The sequence below is a fragment of the Phyllostomus hastatus genome, unplaced genomic scaffold (genome assembly GCF_019186645.2).
Source record: "Phyllostomus hastatus isolate PE091 unplaced genomic scaffold, TTU_PhHast_1.1 phas_contig_40, whole genome shotgun sequence".
In the NCBI taxonomy this organism is placed as follows: Eukaryota; Metazoa; Chordata; class Mammalia; order Chiroptera; family Phyllostomidae; genus Phyllostomus; species Phyllostomus hastatus.
The window spans coordinates 10,723,066-10,749,816 of NW_025333872.1; the positions used below are offsets into that span (position 1 = coordinate 10,723,066).

The 26,751-nt window shown below is 38.3% G+C and overlaps 1 protein-coding gene and 1 pseudogene across 1 annotated transcript in view; one reads left to right on the forward strand and one right to left on the reverse strand.

The window, feature by feature from the left end:
* The first annotated feature begins 2,170 nt into the window (after window positions 1–2,170).
* The window catches only part of LOC123821519 (CD2 associated protein), a 137,031-nt gene continuing 112,450 nt past the window's right edge, over window positions 2,171–26,751 (forward strand). Inside the window, exon 1 of the mRNA XM_045842930.1 lies at window positions 2,171–2,710. Coding sequence (XP_045698886.1) covers window positions 2,707–2,710 — 4 coding nt within the window. The 5' untranslated portion in view covers window positions 2,171–2,706. The remainder of the gene's footprint in view (window positions 2,711–26,751) is intronic.
* On the reverse strand, window positions 13,013–13,490 carry LOC123821520 (annotated as a pseudogene).

Genomic DNA, 26,751 nt, shown 5'->3' on the forward strand with positions numbered 1-26,751 from the left:
AATTCTAGAATTGAGATCACTTTTTAGCTTTACTTCAGTTTTCTCAGCCTTTCTTATGGGTCATATTCCCTGATCTTTCCAATTTTTTCATGAGCTGATATTTCAACATTATCTCGATGGGATTTTGTCCTCTGAATTTGTAGTGATTTTGCTTAATTTTCCAACTTTTAAAGTACATGATTTATTATGGAAATAGTACAGACCCTGAGATTTCTAGGCTAGACCTGATTGTAAATATTTTATCTTGTTGTCAGGTCATGTGAGTTGACCTCTGGCTAAGAAAGTATGGTTACCTTATCTACTTGTGCCCCCACTCCTATCATTCATTACTCACTAAAACCTTTGACTGACTTAACTTTTCTGCTATTTATATTCTGAATATACATATTATATATTCTGAATTTATACTTCCAAAGGTAACCTTATTGTCAAATCCAGTGGTCTTTTCCCCTCCTGTTTGTTTACCTTAATTTCTATTCAGTTCTATACATTGGAATGTCCAGGATTCTAGAAACTTAGGAAATGAGTTCTCTTCAAACACACTATACTATTCTTTGTCTTCTTTCATAAATGTTCTTTTGCCTCCCACCAGCCTTATTCTTTCAAATCAGAAATTGCTTATTTTCTTATGGGTGGCTGGAGCCACTTTTGTTTAAGGCTCAGGGATATTCTTTTTGCATATCCATCTCCAGCCTTTATTTCTAGGACTCCTCAAGAATGAAATTAAATTATTGCCTTCCCCTAAGCTTCAGGTCAGTTTATACCTTCTTCATTAAGCTTAACTTGCCCATAGTAATTTATTTTCCTTTAAATTCTCAGGCATTTGACCCTCCCTACCTCATACTGTTAACAAACTGTGTTAATGTGTCACTTCCTAGTTAGAGTGCAAAGTCTTTGAGGATAAGGACTGTACTTCAGCTATTTTTTATTTTTGTTTGCTTGGTAGGGAACAATGAACATAATACTCAAATACTTGTTGAATGAAAAAAGCACAATATATTCTAAGGTTTCAATATAACATAGCCAACATGTACATCTAGTTTAGGTATGCAGATTAAATGATTTTCTTTTCTCCGTTTTGGCTTTTGATTGTGACTAACAATTCTTGTTATAAAGGTACCACTGGCAATGTTTTTAGATATCATAAAGCATTAAAAGATGGCAAAAGCAGGCCTATAGGAGATAGCGGAAATGGATATTTACTAGGATGCTACAATGTGCCAGACACTGGGCTTTGCACTGTAAAGATTTTTTTTTTTTCAAAAGACTGAAGAAACTGAACTCCAGGGAAGTTAGTTAATTTATCGAAGTTTCCGCAAGCAGTAAATGGTTGTGCTGAATTTCAGAAATTTTAGGTCTGCCTGGTTTCAAAGGGCAAGGCAGTTTTAGTTTTGGATGATTGTTAGAAATGACATATTTTCTTTAAAAAGCACTAGGCACAGAAGTTGGCATTCAACAAATATTGCTCTCTGGGGATTGGGTACTCTTAAATAAGCGAGGAAAAAGCTGGCTGAATCAATAGTCTCTAACTCTAAGAAACGCTATTTGATTACAATAATCCTGTGCCCTTCATACCGAGGATAGAAAAAAAATGCCTGGCAATATTTCAAATCATGAATACTCCCCTCCCTGCATCCTGTAACAAATTCTACTTTTAAAAGAGAAAAGGGACTAAAAGTTTTAAGCTGACAGACACTAAAGTAAGCCAATGACTTATTCCTGTAAAAGAGAATTTATTTTGTGCTTCGTGTTTTGCTGTTTGATGAAGAAAATGCTTCTGATTCTCAAGGAACTTTGCAAGGTAAACTCCGGGGGCCCGGTAGCAGCTGAGCCTCCGAACGTGGAAAGAAAGCGGGTGGCTCGCTCGCTCTCTCTCGACACCTCTTTTCTTTTAGGTCCCCCAGAGCCTGCTGTTCTGCAACACCGCACAGCCGCCTCGGAAAGTGGGGCAACCCAGGCTCACTTTGCCTATCAGCAAAAACTCTTTATATTCAACGGAGTCGACAACCATACAAAACACCCTCCCAGCTGCCCCAAAAGAGCGCGGAGGACTAACCGCGGTTTCCGCGGCTTCCTCCTTCCTCCGCTCGCCGCACCTGGACGCTGAGGGCGCGCGACCCCCGGCCGTGACGTCACCGCACCTGGCACACACCCGGGCCGGGTGTAGAGCCGGCACTCTGCGGAGCGGGAGGGACTGGGAGAGGGATTCTCGCGAGATTTGCCTCCTCCCAGGCCCAGCTCCGGACACCTTCCCGGTCTCTCGCTGGGTCTCCACCTCAGTCTTTGGCGTCGCGTTCTGGAACGGCAGGCATTGAAGGAGAGGGGAGAGGCGAGGGGCGGGTCTTCGGGCTCAGGGCGCTTCGGGTTGGAGCCAGCGGCCTAGACGAACCAGCTGGTCTCATCCCCCCTGCGGGAGCTACCCAGGGTGGGAAAGCCGCTGTCTAGGCAGGCGGGCGACGGCCCTCCCACCACCGCGGCTTTGGGGGAGACCAGGATCGCGTAGCCGCCACCGCCTCTTTCTCACGGGCCTCAGTGACGGGACTGGCCGAACAGCGCCGCGGGCAGATGGAGGCAACTCCGCGCCCCGCCTGAGCTCTGGAGGGGCTAGAGCGAGGCGCAGAGCCCGCCTCCCGCCGCCAGAGCGACGGCGCAAGCAGCTGGAGGAGGAGTGGCGGCACCGGGCTTCTCCCCGCGGGGGCCCCCAGCATGGGTAAGAGACTCTGGGGGCGCTTCACACGCCGCCGGGATGACCCTTCTGCTTCGGGAGGTCGGTTCCTCTTCTCGGTCTCTGCGGGGAAGGGTCGGTGTAGGGGGACAGCCCCTCCGCGGCAACATCGAACCCTCCTCTCCGCCACTCTGTTCTCAGTCTTGCCTTCCACCCTGTTCTCGGGGAGAAATTCGTCGGAAGGCTCGCGGGGCTGCCTCTCGCGCTCCCCTCCCGCCTTTTTCCTGCTCTCGGGAAAGGTGAGGGAGTGGGGGGATGGGGACGCCGGTCACCTCTTCTCGCTCAGTACCCGCTGAACTCAGCCCCGGGCTTCCCTCTGCTCCCCGATCCGTTCCTTTCTCCCCCATGTGGGAGTGTGATTGAAAAAGTTGACCGAGTAGCGTTTTCAACTTTATCTTCTGCGAGGCATTGTATAGATTGACTTTCAAAGTTTTATTTATGGCTGTTTGAAAAGGCAGTCTCCCCCCTCCACTGCCCTCTCGTTGAAATTTGCAAGGGATGCCTCAAGGACTGGGAAGCTTCAGTATTTATTTACTCCGTTTCTACCTAGGCAAATATGTTGGCATTTAAATGTTAAATCTCTGAAGACTCGTTTGGGGTTTGGTAACCCTTTGAGAAGCAGTTTCCTGTTTGGAGTTAGACTTCCTTGCTAGAAGAGAAAAGTACAAGGCCTTATATGTTATTTACTATGTGCTTTAAAGTTTTGTTTAGATCTAGGAGAAGTATGTGGTGCAGCCTGGTTTGAAAGGGAGTTTTGTTGAGCAGTGTAACAATGCTATTGATAACAAAGTGTCGCGCTGGGCTAAGCACTATCCCTCAATTCTTTAAAAATTAAAAGCAATTTTAAAGAGTTGCTTTTTTAAAAAAAGTGTGCCACCTTAAAGCAGAAATTTTAAGTCACCATAAGGAATAAGCATGTTCTTTCGAGAGTAATCTTGATTTTGGTTTTATAGAATAAATTAGGAGGATGCTATCATTTTTTGCTCTTGAGGGTTGGTACTGCCTCATACCAGCAAACTATTAACCGAAATTAGTAATTTATGTAGTTTCATAAATTTGTTAAATTTGTTCTAAATCATTTGTTAGTTTACAAATGATTTAGAAGCAGGACAGATACAAAATACTGCTGATGTGGCACTTCTGCCCACACGTTGTTTTGTGGAAAATGCTTTAAGCATAGTGTTTATAGACACCGATCTTGCTCTTCTGTGTTTTCTTAGTCTTTCTGCTTTTATGTTCCTCCACCTCCCTCTAGCTTTCAGGTAACTTTTGTACACAAAGTGCTTTTAAATTGAGAAACAGTACAACCTTGGTATTTGGAACTTTCAGATGAATTCTTTTCTAATTGGTTGAACTTACTGGATAATTGAGGGTTTATTCTTGAAGCATCAAATTATAAAAGACTTTAATTTCTTTGAATGAAGATCATGCTAAAATCAAATATGTAATTCTTTTCTGTCTTGACTAGGATGCAGAATATAATTAAACTTTTTAATGACCTAGGGTCATAATAATTTTGGATGTGTCAGGTACTGTGTGATGCCTTGAGTATCTGTTCATTGTTATAGGACTGTTGATAAGATTTCTTTGCATTTTGAAGTGCTTTGCTGTTGGGTGTGCTTGTCACTGAAATCAGTGTCCCCCTTCACCAACTCTGTTCTCTAGTTTTTCTACAAGTGTGGACATATTCATATTTGTAGTTCTGTATTAGGGGAAAATAAAGTAGACCCTTATGTAGTGTGTGAGATCCTCTTTTGAGAAAAATTAATGAGTGGACATTGGAGTATCTGTTCTGATTGTTCAGAGGCCTTTTCTTAGTGACTTCTTCCCTGTGTTCTGGTTAGGTGAGCAGTCACATTATTTTGGTAAAGTGGGATGGTTGCATACTCTCACCTTGACTACTGAGAGAGAGAGAGAGAGAGAGAGAGAGAGAGAGAGAGAGAGAGAGAGAGAGAGAGAGAGTGTGTGTGTGTGTGTTAAGATTTATTTATTTTTGGAGAGGGGAAAGGAGGGGGAGAGGGAGAGAAACATCAGTGTGTGGTTGTCTCTTGTGCGCCCTCTACTGGGGACCTGTCCTGCAACCCAGGCATGTGCCCTACACTGGGAATAGCATTGGTGACCCTTTAGTTCACAGGCCAGCGCTCAATCCACTGAGCCATACCAGCCAGGTCTGAATGTGTTTTGAAGGTTGATTTCTTTGGGGCACTTGTAGTTAATTTTTGACAGGTATTTGTCAGACATTTCCATATGAATGTATACTTCAGATTTATTGGTCATGTAATAATTCATATTAAAATTATCAAAATCACTTCAGGGAGTTTCCTTTTATAATAGGAAACTCATTTGCCTGGTTTTGTTATCACCAGTCTTTATTTCTCATGATTTAAGATGACAGCTTAAAATATTTACACAGTGTTTTGTATGATTTGTTACAAAATGAAAAAATTTTCGATTTCTTTGTTTTGAAATAACTTGTATACCTGTTAAATGATGGGTCCTACATTTAGGTGGTACAGAGTTAGGAGCATGGGTTCCAGACTGGGATAGCTAAAGTTCAGATCCCAGCTCTCCGACCCACTGGCTGTTGTGAATAAGTTATTTAACCTCTCTGTTCTAACCTTATAGGTTGTTAGGAGGGTTGAATAACTAATACTTGTACAGTGCTTAGAATAAGGCCAAGTGCTGGTTGCTGTTATTTTCATTTCCAAATGATTTCCTTAATTCTTGTACCAACTTGAAAAAAACAGTTTTCAATTTTTGACCTTGGTTAGAAGCACCACATTATATTTAAAGGACCAATGGGGCCCTGACTGTTGTGGCTCAGTTGGTTGGGCGTCCTACTGCAAGGTGAAAGGTTACCAGTTCACTTCCCCTTCTGGGAACGTGCCTGAGTTGCAGTTAGTCCCCCGTGTGGATGTGTGTGTAATAGGCAGCTGATGGATGTTTCTTTCACACATCAGTGTTTCTCTCTCTTTCTCTCCCTTCCTTCCCCTCTCTCTCTCTCAAAAAAAAAAGTAAAATCTTTAAAAAAAAAGAAAAAGTACTGGTGGTATGAGATGGTTTTGTACTAATGAGGAAATTGAATTTTATATATTGTATTCTTACAAAAATAATGTAGAAAGATACTTTCAATATTAGGAATACTGTGAGAAAGTCCAGTATTGGTAATAGGTTTAGTGGTTTAGGAAAAACTAAGTAGGATGAGTACTAGCACAGCCTTGTGTGTATCAATATTTTATGTTAAACTAAAGCCCTGTTTTTAGTTTCTACAATCATAAGTTTATCATAAAATTTGAGGCATTATGAGTGAAAGGCAAATTTGGGAAAAGATTTAAAGAGATAGAAAGGCAGTACTTACTTTTCTTATTCCAAAAGTACAGATCTGCATTTTGGAGTGGAATAAGTTAGAAAGCAAGTGGCACAAAGTGTGAACTTTTATTTTTAAACAAGTAAGTGGGTTTTAGGGACTTACTAAGAATCTCTTAGTTTTAGATAAGGTTATGAGCTTTTTTATTTAAATTTCTATAAGCTCACATGTATAACAAGCCAACATATTTAAATTCTGAGGTAGGTTTTTTTTTTGAGATTTTATTTATTTATTTTTAGAGGGAAAAGGAGGGAGAAAGAGAGGGAGAGAAACGTTGATCAGTAGCCTCTCACACACCCCATCTGGGGACTTGGCCTGCAACCCAGGCTTGTGCTCCAGAATTGAACCAGTGGTCAGCATTCAATCCTCTGAGCCACACCAGCCAGGGGTAAATTACTAGGTAGTTTTAATGGAAAAAAATATGCAGCTGGTTTAGAAATGATAAATGCACTTACCAGTATATAATAGAGTGACTTGTTTCTTTATTTTACTTTGTTGTCTTGCTTGGAGAAAATCTTGATTCATACAGATAAGTAGTGACAAATGGAAATTTCCTGTTACTGGCTCACCTTTCAATCAAAGAATTTACATCAGTTAAACTAATCCACTGCATGAAAGAGGAATATAGGAAATTTTTGTTTCAGAGTTGGATTTCTAGCAAATCTAATGATCAGTTGTATTCCTTAATTAGTAATTCCTTAGGATCAGATTTGTTTGTAAGCATTTCAAACTTTGAATAGTTACAATTCCATAAAATTACTTAAGGGTGACAATTCACATTTATAAATTTTATATTTTTCTACAGAAACTAGCCTAAAGTTTGCCATGTGTCCCTCCAAATTAGGGGTTTGCAATACAATGATGTCACATTAACTAAATAATACATGAATATTGAAGCATTTAATATAAAAAGTTATAAAACACAAAATGCTTTTGCTTCATTTCATATAGCCAATCAAAAATATCTCCAAATTTTTATTGATACATAATCCAAATTTGTGATTTTTTTTCCCTCCCCTCCTTAGTTATGGAATATCCTCTCCTATTAAATGTATCTTGTATGTAAATGTTTGATTTTTTTAATGTATGTGAAGAAATGGTGTCATGTCAAGGGCCTGAAGATAGGCAAGGAAAGAGCTGTAATGATTCCTGATTTGGATAAAAATAGGACAGGTGCTGATCTTTCCAGGTAAACTGGTAAAGCAACTTGTGAGAGATCTGAAAGTTTCAGTTTGTGTTCAGAAAATAAATGGTGACTCCTGGCCAAGATGGAGGTGTAGGTAGACACACTGTACCTCCTTGCACAACCAAAATAAGGACAACAACAATTTAGAAACAAAATAACAACCAGTACTGACAGAAAATTGGACTGTATGGAAGTCTGACAACCAAGGAGTTAAAGTAGACACATTCATCCAGACTGGTAGGAGGGGCAGAGTTGGGCCACTGGGAGGAGAGGGGTTGCCGCAAAAAAAAAAAAAAAAAAGTGATCCCAGGTGCACAAGGTGGCAGCGGGTGGACCCAGTGAGGCAGCAGATTGTGGAAGGGCTTGGCATGCAAGGTGGCTTGCAGAACCGGGCAGTTCCACATTTGCACACAGATAAACCAGGCGAAACTGGGGAGTGAGACAGACCACGCAACCCAGGAACCCAATGTGGGGAAATAAAACCTCAAAACACCAATTGAAAACACCTGTGGGAGTTGTGGGGGTTGAGGGGCCGGGAGAAATTCCCAGACTCATGGGAAAGTTCGTTGGAGAGATCCACAGGGTCCTAGAACGTACATAAGCCAACCCACCTGGGAATGAGCACCAGAAGGGCCCAATTCTCGGGGAAACAGGGGAAGTGACTGAAATCTGGCAGAGAGTGGAGCAAGCGCCATTGTTCCCTCTTGGACCCCTGCCCCACATTCAGCGTCACAACACAGCAACTGGGCTGCCCTGCCTGGGCAAAAACACCCAAGGCTCCACCCCTCACTACATAACTGGCACATCAAGACAAAAAAATGGCTCAAACAAAAGAATAGATCAAAGCCCCAGAAAAAATACAACTAAGCGATGAAGAGATAGCCAACCTATCAGATGCACAGTTCAAAGCACTGGTGATCAGGATGCTCACAGAATTTGTTGAATTTGGTTGCAAATTAGATGAAAAAATGAAGGCTACACTAAGTGAAATAAAGGAAAGTGTATAGGGAACCAAGAGTGATGGGAAGGAAACAGGGACTCAAATCAATGGTGTGGACCAGAAGGAAGAAAGAAACAATCAAACAGAAAAGAATGAAAAAGTAAGAATTCAAAAAATATGAGAAGGGGCTTAGGAACCTCCAGGACATCTTTAAACGTTCCAACATCCAAATTATAGGGGTGCTAGGAGAAAAGGAAGAGCAACAAGTGGAAAACTTATTTGAACAAATAATAAAGAAGAACTTCCCCAATCTGGCAAAGGAAATAGACTTCCAGGAAGCTCAGAGAGTCCCAAAGAAGTTGGACCCAAGGAGGAACACACCAAGGCACATCATAATTACATTAGCCAAGATTAAAATGAAGGAGAGAATCCTAGAAGCAGCAAGAGATAAGGAGACAGTTACCTACAAAGGAGTTCCCATCAGATTGTCAGCTGATTTCTCAAAAGAAACCTTGCAGGCAAGAAGGGGCTGGAAAGAAGTATTCCAACTCATGAAAAGTAAGGACCTGCATCCCAGATTGCTCTATCCAGCAAAGCTTTCATTTAGAATGGAAGGGCAGATAAAGTGCTTCTCAGATAAGGTCAAGTTAAAGGAGTTCATCATCATTAAGCCGTTATTATATGAAATGTTAAAGGGATTTATCTAAGAAAAAGAAGATAAAAAAACACGTATAGTAAAATGACAGCAAACTCACAATTATTAACAACCATACTTAAAACAAAAACAAACTAAGCAAAGAACTAGAACAGGAACAGAATCACAGAAATGGAGATCACTTGAAGGGTTAGGAACAGGGGAGTGGGAGGAGGAGAGAGGGGGAAAAGGTACAGAGAATAAGTAGCATAGATGGTAGGTAGAAAATAGACAGGGACGGCAAGAATAGTATGGGAAATGTAGAAGCTAAAGAACTTATGACACATGGACATGAACTAAAGGGGGGGATGTGGGTGGGAGAGGGTGTGCAGGGTGGAGGGAATTGAAGGGGGAAAATGGGACAACTGTTATAGTATAATCAAAATATATTTAAAGAATAAATGGTGAATAAAACCTAATATATAATTGAGATTTAGGTAAATTGGGTAATCATTATGAGCTTTGACCTGCTTAGTTTTAGTATTTGATATCCAATTACTAGGCATATTGACTTCAGGCTGGACGTATGTCTTTTTAGGTAGGGGAGAGGCCAGAAAACTGGTCTGGGAAATCTGGTTGAAGGTTCATCCATATATATCTACAGTTAGCCTGTCAGTATAAGTGATGTATGTAGCCAAAGGCAGTGTGCAGACAGGTAGGTGGAGCAGGCCACCTTGGTGTGGGAGTGGGATGGTGGTTGGTAGCTGGTACTAGGTAGCAGTTGGATTGCTGTCTTGGGGGTGAGGAAAGTGAGGTTTGGCAGTAGGCCTTGAAGACCTAACCACAGGGAAGGGAAATCAGACAGGGTCCAGGTTTCTTATGAGAGATACAAGGTGGATATTTGTTTCCAGGATGAGCTTGGTTATTGAAATTGTTTAGGATGAGCCAAGTAGTAAAACTGACAAGATGCTGGACTCCTAAGCTGTCAGGGGTGTCCAGCCTTTTGGCATCTCTGTGCCACACTAGAAGAAGAGTTGTCTTGGGACACACATTAAATACATCAAGATACATAATCACACACATACAAAAATCTCATAATGTTTTAAGTAATTTATGATTTTGTGTTAGGCCGCATTCATAGTCATCCTCAGCCACGTGGTGCCTGTGGGCTGCAGGTTAGACACCTCTGCTGGATCTTATTGGCTTGGCCAAAATATTCATTAGTTTTTTCCATAAGATGTTTCTAGTAATATTTAGTTGTCTTTAACTTCATTCGGAAACAATTTCGTTAGATTGTATTGTTACAGCTGTCATATCAGCATGCATTAAAAAACATTAAAATTGGTGAATTTTTGTGTAGCCATTTTAATATTGAGGATGGAAGAAAATAAGTGATATTTTTGACATTGTGCTTTATTATTTCAAGAACGGTAAAACACAACTGATAGTAGAGCTTCTCTTCCTCTTCCTCTTCCTTTCTTTCAAATAGGGTGTACTTGTTCTTTTCAGTCTTCCCTCACACTTTCTCATCTCATTCTCCTCAGCTTTCTTTTAGGCTTATGTTAAATAGATGTTCAGACTGTTAAGCAGATAGAATCCCCTTCATAATCTTACTAGGGCTTTTTTGACCTGAAACTATGTTATATGTACTATTTTTCATTTTTCAATCAAAACTTGGCTTTTACTCCATGTGAGAGAGGCATTTTCCTCTGGGCTCCTAAATGCTTCCTCCTTTGGGTTAAATTTGACCGTACCTCTGTTTGATTTTGTTTGGATATTGTTGGTTTCTGGAGGTCTCAGGTACCTGGGTGATTTTTTCTTTTAGTTGAAAGCATACTTCAGTCATTTGCACTTAAAGGAGCTTTTACTCTAAGAAGAGCCTCTCCTTTTAAAAAATTCATGATTCTAAATTGACATCTAGCCTAAGATGTTCATCTAGTGTCACATATGGCAGTGTTAGGGATTCATTCTTTCCTAAAACCTACTTATGCCATGTCAGTCCTTTCCAGTACCTCCAGTAGACTTGCATTTCATAATCTTAAAGGTTTTGTATACTTTGTTAAACTTTCCATCATGACCCCATTCTGTTTCTAATGACTAGCATGAGATCCTAAATTCCTGTGTCTATTTTAGTGCCACTTAGCTTAGGTTATTTTTTGGTGGTTCAGTGTTCAGGTGATTTCAAGACATTGTGTGGTATATAATCATTGGGAGTTTCTAGTAGAAAAATACTTTATAACAGTAATGAACAGTTTCTGCCAACATTAAGAGAAAGGTTCTCTCACATCATTAAGGAAATGAGCGTTAGATAAGAGATTAATCAGGAATTTATATTATTGTGAGCAATGTGATTAATATCATGGTAGACATTAGAGGAATTAGGACAAATATGGGGGAGGCAAAGAACCCTGAATTATCTTCCGGAAGGTATACCCCTTGTAACAGGCTTCCCCTACTAGGTGGGTGTTGTAGGCAACCATCTGTATCAGTGTACCAGCTGGCGTTATTATGAGAGGCTGAGTTAGGCTTCAGTGAATTTGTTTTTAAAGGCTATTTCAATGTGTTTGCCCATTTCATGGTGGGTGATTTATGAGCTCACCTGCCCACATGCACTCAGTGTTCAGCAGTTTTTGACCAAAAACAGCATAACCCTGTTCCCCTGCCCTCCCTATTTAACTGCTCTCACCCTGAGCAATATTTTTTCTTTCCTTGGATGAAAAATGTCCTGAGAGGGAAAGGTTTTGCTGGTGTGGAAGAGGTGAAACAAAAAACAGCAGAAGCACTAAAAGGCATCAAAATCGATGAGTTCAAAAACTGTTTTGAGCAGGTGAAAAATACCTAGATAGGTGTATTGCATCAAATGGAAAGGACTTTGAAGGTGACTGAAGTTTAAACATGTGAGAATATTATAAATCAATTTTGGGTTTTTTTTTTTTGTTTCTCCCTCATGCAAATTTTGGTTCCTCAAGTAGTTTACAGCAGTATTGGGCATTAGCCATATTAGAATCACCCGGATTTTTAAAATATTTCCCACAACCTCTTGAAATTGTGATATAAATTCTCCTGCCTTTCCTACCCTCCAGTTGTTAATGAGTGTCATAAAATGTGTTGGGATAGTTTATAGTGTTGTGATACAGATTAACAGGTGAATCATTGGAAATCCAAACAAGTGAGGAACTATGTAGTACATTAAAAGAATATATGTGAAGTCAGAAATGTTAAGATGTACTAAGAGAAGCATAAGGAAGAAGCATAAGGAAGCATCAGGATAGATTCCTGCATTGGAAGACAAATAGGATTTGTTCATCTCTCTTTAGTTTGACCAGTCACGTGGTAACTACTTGGCAGTAGTCAGGATATTTTTTCTACTCCTGGCACTGAGTCTTGAGACTGAAGCACACCTTCAGTTGATGTCTTAAGATCCTTTTACTTAAAATATTCAAACTGTCTTAACCTTCTTTATATCTATCAGTACTCCACTACTGAAGAGGCCAAAAATTTACCTAACATCTAGACTGACTTGATTAACTATAACACTGTCATTCCTACAGTATTTGTTGTGATTATTGTAATAATGAAGTGCCATTTTGTTTGTTTTGGATTGTAAGTATACAAATTCATATATTTGTAAAATTGAGACAATATAGTCTTGGCTAAAGTAGAGTATAATATTGTTAGGAAACATTTAAAGTTGGTTTTTCAAATGATGATCTCTCTGTATTTTGTAACTTTTAGTTTATTGACCAATGTGTTTTGTTGATATCAAAACACATTTAATGATAGACTTTCATGAAAATTCCTACTGTGCTGCAGAGGATTGCACTCTGGAGTATTTTTCCTTGCTGTTTAGGAGTGTGCGTGTGCACTTTTGTATATGTACACACTAAAGATAAAGACTCCATTTTTACTTACCTACTAATTAGGTCATTTTTATCAAACATGCTTTATGAAGTAGCTTAAGAAAATTACCTTAAATGATGAAAATATGTCTGTTGAGAGTTCAGAATTTTCAGAATGAATATCAGGTGGACATTCCCACACAAATTTCCTAAAATTTTTGTATTCCTTATATACTGTAAAACTCAAGTTGAATTTATTTTTTAAAATATTATATATCTTTTTAAATTTTAAAATATTCAACACAAAACAGTTGCTCCAACTTACCGAGGTGGTTGACCACATCCATGACCAAATCTGCCTCTAAACTGGGATTTGGTTGCTGACCTAGCCCTGGCCCTAGCCTTCTTGTTGGTACCAGGGGGCACAGTGCTCCTTCTGTAGTCTGTAGGTGTTTCTGTTGGCTTCCCCTGTGTGAGTCTTGTAGGTCTCTGGCTCTCCAGACCTTTGGGCCTTTGCCTGCCAGTTTCAGGCTGGCTGCAGGCAAAGTGAAAGGCACAATCTCAGGGGGCAGGTAGTGGTAATCATGGAGATATTGGATGCCCTTGTTGTAGTGTAGCAGTAGAAATGTCTCCAGGCAAACGTTCATCATGTAGCCTCATGATTTGAGATATTGTATGACCTTCATGATGTGAAGATTAGGTACATTCTTATCTGCTAGCTTGGGGTGTTTAGGCATGTGAACATCCTTGTAAAATGGAGTTCATAAATGGCTATCTGGTTCTTCTGGGGTGTCAACATCACAATGGGTGCAGCATCTGAGATCAGAGCTGGAACAGAAGGGACCAAAATGCAATGGAATTTATAATTTAGAAGCTTATAGTTTAAAGCTAAAATTAAAACTTGTTAACAGTTCTCTTCATTTCATATGTAATGACCTTACTTGCCCTGAACTCATTGATGCCAGAAACCACATCACTTATTTAATTCTATTTTAAAAATTTGTTCACAATCATATCCTGGCTGGTGTGGTTCAGTGGATTGAGTGCTGGCCTGAGAACCAAAGGGTCGCTGGTTTGATTCCCAGTCAGGGCACATGCCTGGGTTGAGAGCCAGGTTCCCAGTAGGGGGGCATGTGAGAGGCAACCCCACATTGATGTTTCCCTCTCTTTTTCCCTCCCTTCCCCTTTCTCTAAAAATAAATAAATAAAAATCAGTTGAAAATATGAACATGAAAGCACCGTGTAGCTTGTATTAAAAATACTTTATGGAAGTCAAGCATCCTAATGCAAGAACAACAACTTGCTGAATAGTTGACCTTCTTTTCCATGACCCAAATGTTAAATTACCATATTCTGATACTAGGACAAAACGTGTAATAACTAACAGAAAATTGGGAGGCATTCTAATGAATAATACAAACTTTAAACATGCTGAAATTTTTCTACCTAAACCAGATTAACAGAGTATTGCCTAAATGGAGTGAACTCCTGTTTCAAGTTGGTGCATGAGGTCTAACTTTCATTTTAGAAAGAAACTCTTTAATCCTTTTAGTCTGACTGATTGAGTCTCTTAAATCCCTCTAGTAGAGAATCAGTGATCAGGGATATTAAGCATCTTGTTAGGTGGGTCTGCTGATTGCCTATTCCATGTTACATTTACATGCTTCTAGTAAATAGAGTGAAAGTTACCTGTTTTGCAGATGACAGACATTTCTATATATGTGTAGGTTATATGTTAAACAAATTTAGACATAAAGAATTAATTTGTTTAAAAAAGTTTGTCTTGAACAGTGTTGATTGAACTGTAAAATTATACCATCTTCAGTGGGTGCTGGGAAGCAAGTATACATATGTTCTTTGAAGCATGCTGAATTGATAAATTACATACCAATAAATTTGCTAGTAGCTATGTTAAAAAAAGAAACAGGTGAAATTATTATTATTTTTTAAGATTTTATTTTTTATTTTTAGAGAGGGGGAAGGGAAGGAGAAAGAGAGGGAGTGAAATGTGTGGTTCATTCATTTCACATTGGTTCAACCAATGTGTGGTTGCCTCTCGGGTGCCCCCCTATTGGGGACCTGGCCTGCAGCCCAAGCACGTGCCCTGACTGAGAATCGAATCAGTGACCCTTTGGTTCACAGGCTCAATCCACTGAGCTACACCAGCCAGGGCAGGTGAAATTATTTTTAATATGTTGGGCTAAAGAAAATTTATTTTAACATACAATATAAAAAGTTATTAATGAGGTAGTTTACATTTTTTTCTGTTTTTGAAATATAGTGTGTAATTTATATTTATATAATGTCTCAGTTCGGCCTGTCCACAATTCAGGTGCTCAGTAGACACCTGTGGCTGCTGGTTACTAGGTGGATAGTGCTGTTTTAGAATGTAAATCTTACAGATTTGTTGTGAATCTGATGAAAGTATATATGCAAATATTTTTAAAGTATTATACTATTGTAAGTTATTGTAAGGATTTGTGCGTTAGGGTTTGTTAATAATAAATAAATAATTTTTGTCCTTATTTGATTAATCCTGTATTAGATATTTAATTGGTAATAATGTATTATAACTAAATAGCATCTTTTCAGCCCTGGCTGGCGTAGCTCAGTGGATTGAGCGCGGGCTGGGAACCAAAGTGTCCCAGGTTCGATTCCCAGCCAGGGCACATTCCTGAGTTGCAGGCCACAGCCCCCAGCAACCGCACATTGATGTTTCTCTCTCTCTCTCTCTCCCTCCCTTCTCTCTCTAAAAAATAAATAAATAAAATATTTTAAAAAAAATAGCATCTTTTCTAATGGAAAAAATATTCATTTTAGTGGATTACATGTAATAGGTCTGCAGTTTATTTCATTCTGTTTTCTAAATATAATGTGATTCTGGCACTTGGCCTACTAGTGTTGCTTGAATGTACAATTTGACTTTAGCAATAAGAGAGCTGTTCTTTCAGTGTAGAATGCTTACCTTTAGAGATAAGTAAGATTAAGAGTAGTATTTCACAAATAATGCTGTTGGTAAAAAGCTCAAAAGGAAAACACAAGTAATTATTGGGGATGTGATAAGTTCTAAGAAATGACATGGGAAGAACATTTCAGAAGTCTGACAGTTTTAAACATAAAAAAATTTTGCACAGACCTTTGGGATGCCATTGTTCTGGCTAAAGGATCTATATCTTTTATTGTCTATTCAGTGAGTTCTGTGTTCTGAAACAAGTTCTGAAGGACTGTTAAATAGCTATTACGTGATTTCATTCCCAGATGCTAACATTTCTACTTATTTTCAATCAGTCATATCCCACACTAATTGTTTCTTTCCCAGGAAAATAAGACAATTTTTTTTTAATCCTCACTCGAGGATATTTTTTTCACTGTTTATAGAGAGAGAGGAGAGAAACATCTATCGGTTGCCTTCCATACACACCCAGACTGGGGATTGTATATGCCTGGGCTGGGGATTGAATGTACCTGGACTGGAGATCAAACCCACAACCTAGGTATGTGGCCTGACTGGGAATTAAACTCACAACCTTTTGGTTATGGAACAATGCTCCAACCAACTGAGTGAGCTGTACCAACCAAGGCAATTATAATTTTATCTTGTTAGTAAATATTTTGATTAAAATTTGACAAATGTTTCTTTAGGTCTTTATATATCAATTAGTAAAGACAGAAGCATTCAAAATAAACAGGTGGGCAAAATCCTTGTACTCCAGTTGCTTAATCATTACTAGGGAGATTACAGTATAGTATTATAATATTTATTAGGTAGTACTTCTATTTACAGCATAGTTCTATGCACTTTACAGACATTATCTTCATTTAATTCTCTCGCCAAATTATATATTTTGGTCTACTGTTATTTTTCTTGTTTTATAGGATAAGAAACAAGCACAGAATTAGTGATCAGTACTCAATCCAGGCAGTCTTCTTTCAGTGTTGGTACTCTTAACTACCGTAAAATGTGGGATGAATTCCTAACTCTTCCTGAGAGGTGTTGTTTGGATTGCAGATAATAAGCAATCTCGATTCTCTTATTCCAGCACTTCTTTTTTAGAAAATCTATTCTGTCCACATTGTAATTTACTGTGTAATTTTCTTATTTTACTATATTGTTTATTTTTGTCTTACCCTGTTAGAATATAAACTCTAGTAGTGAAGAGAGTTTTGATTTTTCTTCTTAGATATAGTCAAGTGCCTAGAACAAGTGCTTTTCAGTATCAGCCACTCAAATATTTGTTGATTTGAGTACTTGATTATACTTGTGTTAAAATAAGAAATTTAAAGTTTTAGGCAATGTGCTATCCTTTTAATGTTACAAATAGGTGTTGAGCACATACTATATGTCAGTCACTGTAATGGAGTTTGGGAATACAAAGATGAGTAAGACACAGCCCCCTCCCTGCTCTCAACTCTGGCTCTGACTAGATAATGTTTTTTGGTAATTTGAATTTAACACTTCTTTGATTCTAAGAATTTAGATTATTGTTTTTTTGTGTAAATGCATTTATTTTTTCTTTTAAATTAAATTTCATTGATTATGCTATTACAATTTTCCCCCTTTGCCCCTTCCACCCAGCACCCCCTACTCTCTCAGGCACAAAGTTGTTCATGTTCATGTTCATAGGTCATGCGTATAAGTTCTTTGGCTACTCCATTTCCTATACTGTACTTTACATTCCCATGGTTATTCTGTAACTACCTAAGTGTGATTCGCACTTCTTAAACCCCTTACCTCTTCACCCATTCCCCCAAAACCCTCTCCCATCTGGCAGCCATCAAATGCTCTCCATATCCATGATTTTTGTCTCTCTTCTTGTTGTTTGCTTAGTTTGTTTTGTAGATTCTACTGTTGATATTATGTATTTACTGCCATTTTAGTGTTCACAATTTTTTAAATTAATTTATTTTTAGAGAGACGGCAAGGGAAGGAGAAAGAGAGGGAGAGGAACATCAGTGTGTGGTTGCCTCTCACCTGCCCCCTACTGGGGACCTGGCCCACAACCCAGACATGTGTCATGAGTGAGAATCGAACCAGCGACCCTTTGGTTCTCAGGCTGGCGCTCAGTCCACTGGGCTACACCAGGCAGAGCCTGTTCACAGTTTTGATCTTCTCTTTCTTAAATAAGTCCCTTTAGCATTTGATATAATAATAGTTTGGTGATGATGAACTCTGTTAGTTTTTCTTTGTCTGTGATGCGCTTTATCTGCCCTTCTATTCTAAATGATAGTTTTGCTGGATAGAGCAGTCTTGACTGTAGGTCCCTGCTTTTCATCACTTTGAATATTTCTTTCCAATCCCTTCTAGCCTGGACTGATTCTTTTTAGAAATTAGCTGACAGTCTTATGGGAACTCCCCTGTAGTAATTAACTTCTTTTCTCTTGCTGCTTTTAAGATTGTCTCTTTACCTTTAACCTTTTGCCTTTTAATTTTGATGTGTCTTAGAGTGGGCCTCTTTGTGTCCATCTTGTTGGGGATTATGTGCTTCCTGGACTTGCCTGTCTATTTCCTTCACCAAATTAGGACAGTTTTCTTTCATTATTTTTTCAAATAGATTTCCAGTTTCTTGCTTTTCTCCCCGTCTTTTTGGTACCCTTATTATGCGACTGTTGGACCTGTTGAAGTTGTCCCAGAGGCTGGTTATCCTGTGCTCATTCTTTTTGGTTTCTTTATTCTTCTGGTTGTTCTGATTGTTTTTTGTTTGTTTGTTTGTTTTTGCTTCCTTATGGTCCATATCATTGATTTGATTCTTGGCTTCATCCACTCTCCTATTGTTTCTGTATGAATTGTTACATATTTCAATTAGTGTGTCCTTCATTTCTGACTGGATCTTTTTTATACTTGTTGAGGTCTTCACTAAGTTCCTTGAGCATCCTTATAATTAGTGTTTTGAACTCTGCACCTGATAGATTATCTCCATTTTGTTTAGCTCTTTTTCTGGAATTTTGATCTGTTCTTCATTTGGGCCATGTTTCTTTGTCTCCTCATTTTGGCAGCCTCCCTGTGCTTGTTTCTATGTGTTAGGTAGAGCAGTTATGACTCTGTGTATTGGTAGTGGCCTAATGTAGTAGGTGTCCTGTAGGGTCCAGTGGCATAGCTTCCCTTATCACCCAAGCTGGGTAATTGAGGTGCACCCTTCATGTGGGCTGAGTATACCCTCTTACAGAGCCTTCATTGCTGTTGTCAAATCAATGGGAGGAATTTATCCAGGCCAGGCAGCTGAAAGGACTGGCTGTGACCACTGACCACCAACCTCTGCCCTCCATGGAGGATGAACCTTGTTAGGGGCAGGGTGGTGGTTCTCTGATGTGGTCTGTAACTCTCCAGTGAGAGCACAGGCTCTGGTGTTTCCTAGGTAGTGCAGGTTGAGATCATCCCCCCACCTGTGTTCTGCCCAGGGCCACTTTTCATGAGATATGATACAATCTGAGATGGCTGCTACTTGTGCTGGACTTGGATATTCCCAGGTGAAGTCAAGTTGTGAATCTAGGCTGGCAGCTGCTAGTGCAGGGCCTGGGGCCACTTAGCAAGAGGTATGGAGGCTTGGGGTTTACTCAGGCTGGTTGTTGCTTGTTTAATTGGATTTAGGATGTTGTGAAGTCTGCTTCAAGATTAGCCATTCATAGGGACAAGTCATATTTAACAGTTTGTGTGGGCCCGTAAGTTGGGTGGGATGGAGTCTCAGGGAATCTCCACAGTGGGGCAAACAATGTTAGCCAGGTTGTTGGAGTGTCAGATATGGCACCCACCTCCTGACTCTCTGGCTCTGTGAGAGGAGGGCTTGGAAAAAGGACAATTATCTCTGCCTGCCTTTCTGTCTGGGAGAAAGCTGTCCCCCACCCAGTCCCTGCCTTGATGCCAGAAACTTCAGTTCCTCCCTGTATGCTACTGGTGCCTTTCAAGCTACTACCCAGTGCTAGAGCTCAGAGGGAATGAGTCTGAGTAAGTCCATATGTGGGTTCTTTAAGCAGAACTACTTGGGACTCTAGAAGTTTCTTTCAAGACTCATTCCCCACTGATATTTGCAGCCAGAAGTTATGGGAACTTACTTATCTTGATAGAACTGGAACCCTGGGCTCGGGGGACTATTGTGGGGCTGAGACTCCTTGCTCTCGAGATATCCCTTCCGAATTTTTATGCACCACACATGGATGTGGGACCAGCTTGTTGTGCATATCCGAACCTCATACCAGTTTTGACATGGTTTCGTTAATTCCATAGTTGTCAGACTTACATTCAGCCTGATTTCTAATGGTTCTGAGTGATGGTGGTTCTGTATTTCACTTGTAATTTTGAAGTGGGTGTGCAAGGAGGAGAGCCATGTTTACCTATCTACATGTATTTATTTTTGGTGGGTGCTTAGCAACAAGGAGAAATTCAAATGATTCTGATTATTAGAGGTTATTGAAGTTGTCTGTATAACTTCATTATGTTTGTAAAGTCTACTTAGAAAGTGAGTGAAATTGTCTTTTATAACAACTTTCCATTTTTTGGTAAGTTTTAAATTTATTTTTTGCTGATGTTTTGTTGTTTGTTAGCATTAAGGAATACTTACAATGCTGGAAATTTTATTGAAGATTTAATCACCACGGAGCATTTTGGGGTAAAACTTCATTGTTTCCAATCTTCAGATTCAGAAATTGAAGTTGGAGAGATTTTTACTTAATGTCAGCCACAGGATGTGGAGAAGGCAGATCACAGTTGTATTGGTCTAATTTCAAAGCATATCTGTTTAGTTATTTCTTAAAATAACTTTGGAAGGGGAAGAATGTTGAGCTGAACAGAGCAAGTAATATTAATTGAAATGACTGTCCTAAAAAATAAGAAATGTGGATAATTATCATCTAAATCCATAGTAGACATTGCTCATGTATTTGGGTAACTATTTTCTCTTAAAACTTTTCACAAATATTATGTTACACATTGGTCTTTAAAAAAAAATTTAGAAATTGATTTGAGAGAGTGAGAGGAAGGGAGAGAAAGAGAGAAACATGGATTTGTTGGTCCCCTTATTTATGCATTTATTGGTTGATTCTTGTACGTTCCCTGACAAGGGATTGAACCTGCAACTTTGGCACATTAGGACAACACTCTTCCTGGCCAGGGCTAATCTAAGATCACCTTTCAATAACACTGCACCACTTCATATGTAATGTAGGTACCATAGAGTATTCCTAATTCCCTTTTTTCCCCCTGTATGGTATTGTTATCATTCATTCACCTATCCATATGGTATAATCACCCAATGCATGGTAACTTTTTAAACAATTATTTTAAACAATTATTTTTTTAGGTCAGTTAAGAATAAGAAAAACAAAAGATTTTGTTTACCTTAATTTAATTCTTTGCCTTCATTCTTTCTTGTTTTATGGAGGGTTGGCCAAAGAGTTCATTTCTTTTTTTTTTCCGCGAGATGGTTCTAGTAGCACTTAGCTGTTTTTAACTTCATTTGAAACAATTTTGTTAGATTGTATTGTGACAGCTGTCATATCATCGTGCATTTTTAAAAAACCGTATCAAAATTGGTGAATTTTTGTGTAGCCATTTTAGTATTGACTATGGAAGAAAATAAGCAACATTTTTAGTATATTGTGCTTTATTAGTTCAAGAAAGATAAAGACACAATTGAAATGCAGAAAAATAACTTGTGCAGTGTATGGAGAAGGTGCTGTGACTGAATGTGTCAAAAATTGTTTGCGAAGTTTCATGCTGAGATTTCTTGTTGGGTGATGCTCCACAGTTGGGTAGACCAGTTGAAGTTGACAGTGATCAAATTGAGGTATTAATTTAGAACAATCAATGTTAATACCACACGAGAGATAGCTGACATACTCAGAATATCCAAATCAATAGTTATTGGTGAAAATGAAAAGTATGACTTTTCCAGAAAAAACGAAATGGACTTTTTGGCCAACCTGTAGATTTAAGTTACTTCTCCTTAAAGAACTTGTATTAACATTTATTTCATGGCAGCTCTTCTGGCAATGAACTCTTGTTTTTGTTTGAGAAAAAGATTTATTTCCTTTCACTTCTCAAAGATAATCTGCTGGATATAGAATTCTATGTTTGAAGTTTTTTTTTTCTTTCAATACTTTAAATAGTTTAGTTTACTCCCTTCTTGCTTTAAAGTGTCTGAAGAGAAAGAAGCCTAATGGAATTCTTATTCTTGTTCCTTTCAAGGTAAGATTCTCATGGATTCTCTTAAGATTTTTTCTGTCTTTGGTTTTCTGCAGTTTCAATATGGTATGCTTAGGTATAGGCTTTTCCACATTTATCCTGCTTTGTGTTCTCTGAGCTCCCTGGATATGTAGTTTGGTGTATGTTATTAATTATGGGAAAATCTCCAGCATTATTATTTCAGATATTACTTCTGCTCTATTTCCTCCTTTTTTTTCCCGTGGCATTACAGTTATGGGTATATTTATCTTTTGAAATTGTTTTACAGTTCTTGGATTTTCTGTTATTTTTTAAAAATGTTTTTTCTCTTTGCATTTCAGTTTGGGAAACTTCTGTTTATCTATCTTCAGTCTTACTGATTCTGTCCTTGGCATTATCCAAGAACTGCTGAGGAACCTATCACTGGCATCCTTTATTACCGTTACAATGTTTTGGATTCCACTTGTTTATGTAACCACTGGTTGGTGTATGTGCCTTGACCAGGGATCGAACCTGCAACTTTGGTGTATCATGATGATGCTCTAACCAATTGAGCTACCCTGCTAGAGTCTTACCCACTATTCTTGCATATTGTTTTTTCTGTTATCACTCCTAACACATTACTAATAGTTATTTTAAATTCCATGTCTTATTCCAAAATATGTGTTATATTTGAGTTCGTTCTGATGCTTGCTTTGTCTTTGTGTCATTTTTTGCCTTTTAAGCATGATGTGTAATTTTTTTATTGAGAGTTGGTCATAATGTATTAGGTAATAAAAGCTGAGGTAAATAGGTTTTTAGTGTAAGGTTTTAAATTAATCTGGCTAGGAGTTGTGCTTTGTTTAATATTTGCTCTAGCTGTAGGTGTCAGAAGCTTCAAATTCCTTTAGTGTTGTTTTTGTCTCTCCCACTGTATTTGGGTTTCCCTAAGAACTTTTTTTCTCAGTATCTGCATTGTGTAACTCTTTCAGCAATAATTAACTCTTATCATACTGGAGCCCTGTTGGTGTGGTTGTAAGATGTAGGGGAATGCAAACATCATATAATCTTAGAATTGAATCTCAAGTTTTATAAGTCTTTCTTAGTACCCACTATTTCCCCTCCCCAAATGCACGCGCACGCGCACACACACACACACACACACACACACACACACACACTGGAAACAATGGTAAGGGGGACTGGAATCTGAGAAACGCCCTTTTCATAGGTGAGATAAGTAAGTCCCTGATAAGATCTTTTCCTTGGAGAGTGGGTCTTTGTCATGGAATGCTCTGGTTCCTGGTTATTTCACAGTGATTACTTTTCCCTTCCCCTTCACCAGAACTACAAAGACATCTTCACTGACTTTTCACTGTGAGAATCTGATGGGGTTCCTGAAGGTAAAACCCCCAAGTGTATGGAGCTCTCCTAAGACTGCAGTCCCCAGAAGTTTCCCACTCTCATGATATTCCAAACTCAGCCTCCAGAAATTCACTAAAATTACCACGTAAGTGTATGTGGTAGATTGACCTTTTGTCCCCAAAATAGTAATATTTAAGTTCTATTCCTTGGTAAGTATCAGTGTGACATTATTTGGAAATAGAGTCTTTGAAGATGTAAGTAAGGATCTGAACATGACGCCATCCTAGGTTTAAGATTGGTTGTAAATTCAGTGGCTGGTGTCCTTATTAAGAGTAAGGAACTTACTCTTAAGGACACCTGCAAGGTATCCAAGCAGGGTTGGATACCCTGCTTGGATACCTTGATTTTGTGCTCTGGTCTCCAGAGCTATAACTGTGAGAAGAATGTCGTCTTTTAAGTTACCTAGTTTGTGTTATTTTATGACTGCTCTGGGAAACTGGTAATAGTGCTCTTCCCAGTTTATGACTCCAGTCGTTTATACTAGAGGTGATCTAGTAGATCTTGGCCATGACACTCTGAATATGCATGCCTGTCTTTCCATATCTTGAAGTGGTTTCCCCTGTATCCTCAATTCTCTGATAGGTCTAAGGAAAGTCATTGATTTTTAGTTTGTTTAGCTTTTTCTTGTTGTAAGAGTAAGAATGACAGCTTCCCAGCTTTCTACATGTTGGCGCTGAAACTGTAAGTCAAGTTTTCTTTGTTTTGGGGGGGACTTAACTGTTTGGCATTTTTATACTCTGTAATTTGAGTGATTACCACGTGCATTCTTATCTTTTAAAAATCGAATGTTAATGGATACCTTTTTTCTTCTATACCATACAAAGATCTTAGAATGGTTTTCACTCCTGAATTTTATACTGCTGCTATTTTAATCTTTATAAATTTTAACTTCCTCTATATTATTATTTAGGGTTTTAAAAAATATTTTATTTATTTATTTTTAAAGAGGGAAGGGAGGGAGATAGAGAGAGAGAGAAACATCAATGTGCAGTTGCTGGGGGTTATGGTCTGCAACCCAGGCATGCACCCTGGCTGGGAATCGAACCTGCGACACTTTGGTTCGCAGCCCACGCTCAATCCACTGAGCTACGCCAGCCAGGGCTAGGTTTTTAATATTGAGGTATAATTGTCACATAACATTAATTTCATTGTACAGCATGATTTGATATTTATGTATGTTGCAAAATAATCACAATAAGTGTAGTTAACTTTTATTACCCATATATACGTAGTTACACATTTTTTTCTTGTAATAAGAGTTTTAAAGTTTTACTCTTAGCAACTTTCAAATATGCAATATAGTATTAACTATAATCATGTTGCTGCATATTATTTAGTTATTTTATAATTGGAAGTTTGTACCTTTTGACTACCTTCACCTATTCTCCCCTCCCCCAGCAAATACCAATCTGTTCTCTATCTATGAGCTTGTGTTTTGTTTTGTTTTAAATTTCACATAAAAGTAAGATTTTTTGATATCTGGGATTTGACTTTTTCTGTCTGACTTATTTCACTTAACGTAATATCTTCAAGGTCCATCCATGTTGCTGCAGGTGGCAAGACTTTCTTCTGTTTTATAGGTGAATAGTTATTCCATTGTATAAATACCACATTTTCTTTATCCATTCATTCATGGATGAATGTTTAAGTTGTTTTCGTATCTTGGCTATGGTAAATAATGCTGCATTGAACATGGAGGGAGGTACACATACTTTTCAGATTTTTGCCGTCTTTGGATAAATACCCAGAAGTGGATTTGTTTGATCATATGGTAGTGTGCTGTATTTAAGTTTTTGAGGAACTCTGTACTGTTTTCCATCATGGCTGTACCAATTTACATTCCCACCAACAGTGCACAAAGGTTCCCTTTTCTCCGTATCCTTGCCAACACTTGTTACTTCTTGTCTTTTTAATAATAGCTATTCTAACAGGTGTGGAGTGACATTTCCTTGTGGTTTTGATTTGTATTATTTCTCTGTTGATTTGTTATGTTGGGTACCTTTTCATGTACCTGTTGGTCATGTGTATGTACTTGGAAAAATGTCTATTCAGATCCTCTGCCCTTTTTTTTAATAGGATTTTTTTTTCCTGTTGAGTTGTGAGCTCTTGATACATTTTGGATGTTAACTTCTTATCAGATATGTGATTTGCAAATATTTTCTCCCATTTGGTAGATTACATTTTCATTTTGTTGATGGGTTTATTTGCTGTGGGGAAGCTTTTTAATTTTATAAAGTCCCATTTGTTCATTTTGCTTTTGTTGCTTTTGCTTTTGAGGTCAACTCTGAAAAATCTGCCAGGATTGATGTCAAGGAGGTTACTGCCTATTTTCTTATAGGTGTTTTATGGTTTCAGGTTTTACATTCAAGTCTTTAATGCATTTTGCATTAATTTTTGTGTAACTATTTTACTCAGTGTTTGTATACCTATATATTTACCACTTCTTTTACTTTTCACCTTTCTGACACTTTTCATATTGGATCTTTTACATATTGGAGCTTTGCTCAGAGGATATCCTTTACAGTTTCTTTTAGTTCCTCCCAGCTTTTGCTTGTCAGGAGTGTTTATTTTTTCTATTGTTTTTAGGGGTATATTCTCTGGTATAGTCTTTATGATTTCAAGTTATTTTCTTTCTGTACATTGAGACACTAAATCCTGTGGCTTCTCGCTTCTGTTGCTGCTGGGAGCTGTTCATATGTGTTGCTTTTTATGTAACCTCTCCTTTTTAACTTGCCTATCTAAGATGTTTTATCTCTTTGTCTTTGATTTTTTGTTTTTGTAATTTACTACTTGTAATTTACAGATTTCTTTTTGTTTAACCCCTTGGAATAGCTTAGACCTCCTGACTCCATGGATTGATGTCATTTATCAGTTTGGTGAATTCATAGCTATTAACCTTTCAGCTATTTACCTTTTATATTCTTCTGGGACTCCAATTGAACATGTTAGACTGCCTTATCTTCTATGTCTCTTACATTCTCTTTTATATTTCCCATATGTTTGTTTTTCTCAGCTTGATTTTGGTTAGTTTCTTTTTACCTGTTTTCATTTTAGCTAGTTTTCTGTGGCTATGTCTAGTATACTTTAAAAAAACTCATTTGTTGAGTTCCTAATTTTGGTTATTGTCTTCCTCAGTTTGAGAATATTTTTGTGGTTCTTTTTCTAGTGTAAATTCTCACTATGTGCAATATTTAGCTGTGTGTCAGTTTTTCAAGCAGAACTTTTATATCTAAACATGGAAATGTTATTGTTTTAAAGTCTGTATCTGATGAGTTCAGTATCTGGAGTTTATTGGAATTTTTCTTTTGTTTGTTTCTGTAGGTACTTATTTATATTTTTTTGTTACTTTACATGTCTGGTTGTCTTTTTTGTCTCTGGATGTTATAAATTTTAAAAAAATTGACACAATTTGGGGTCTAGGATATCTTCCTGGAGAAGATTTTGGTTACTTCTGTTTTATCTGGAACCACAATCCCACAGTCAAGATATGATGTGTCCTGAG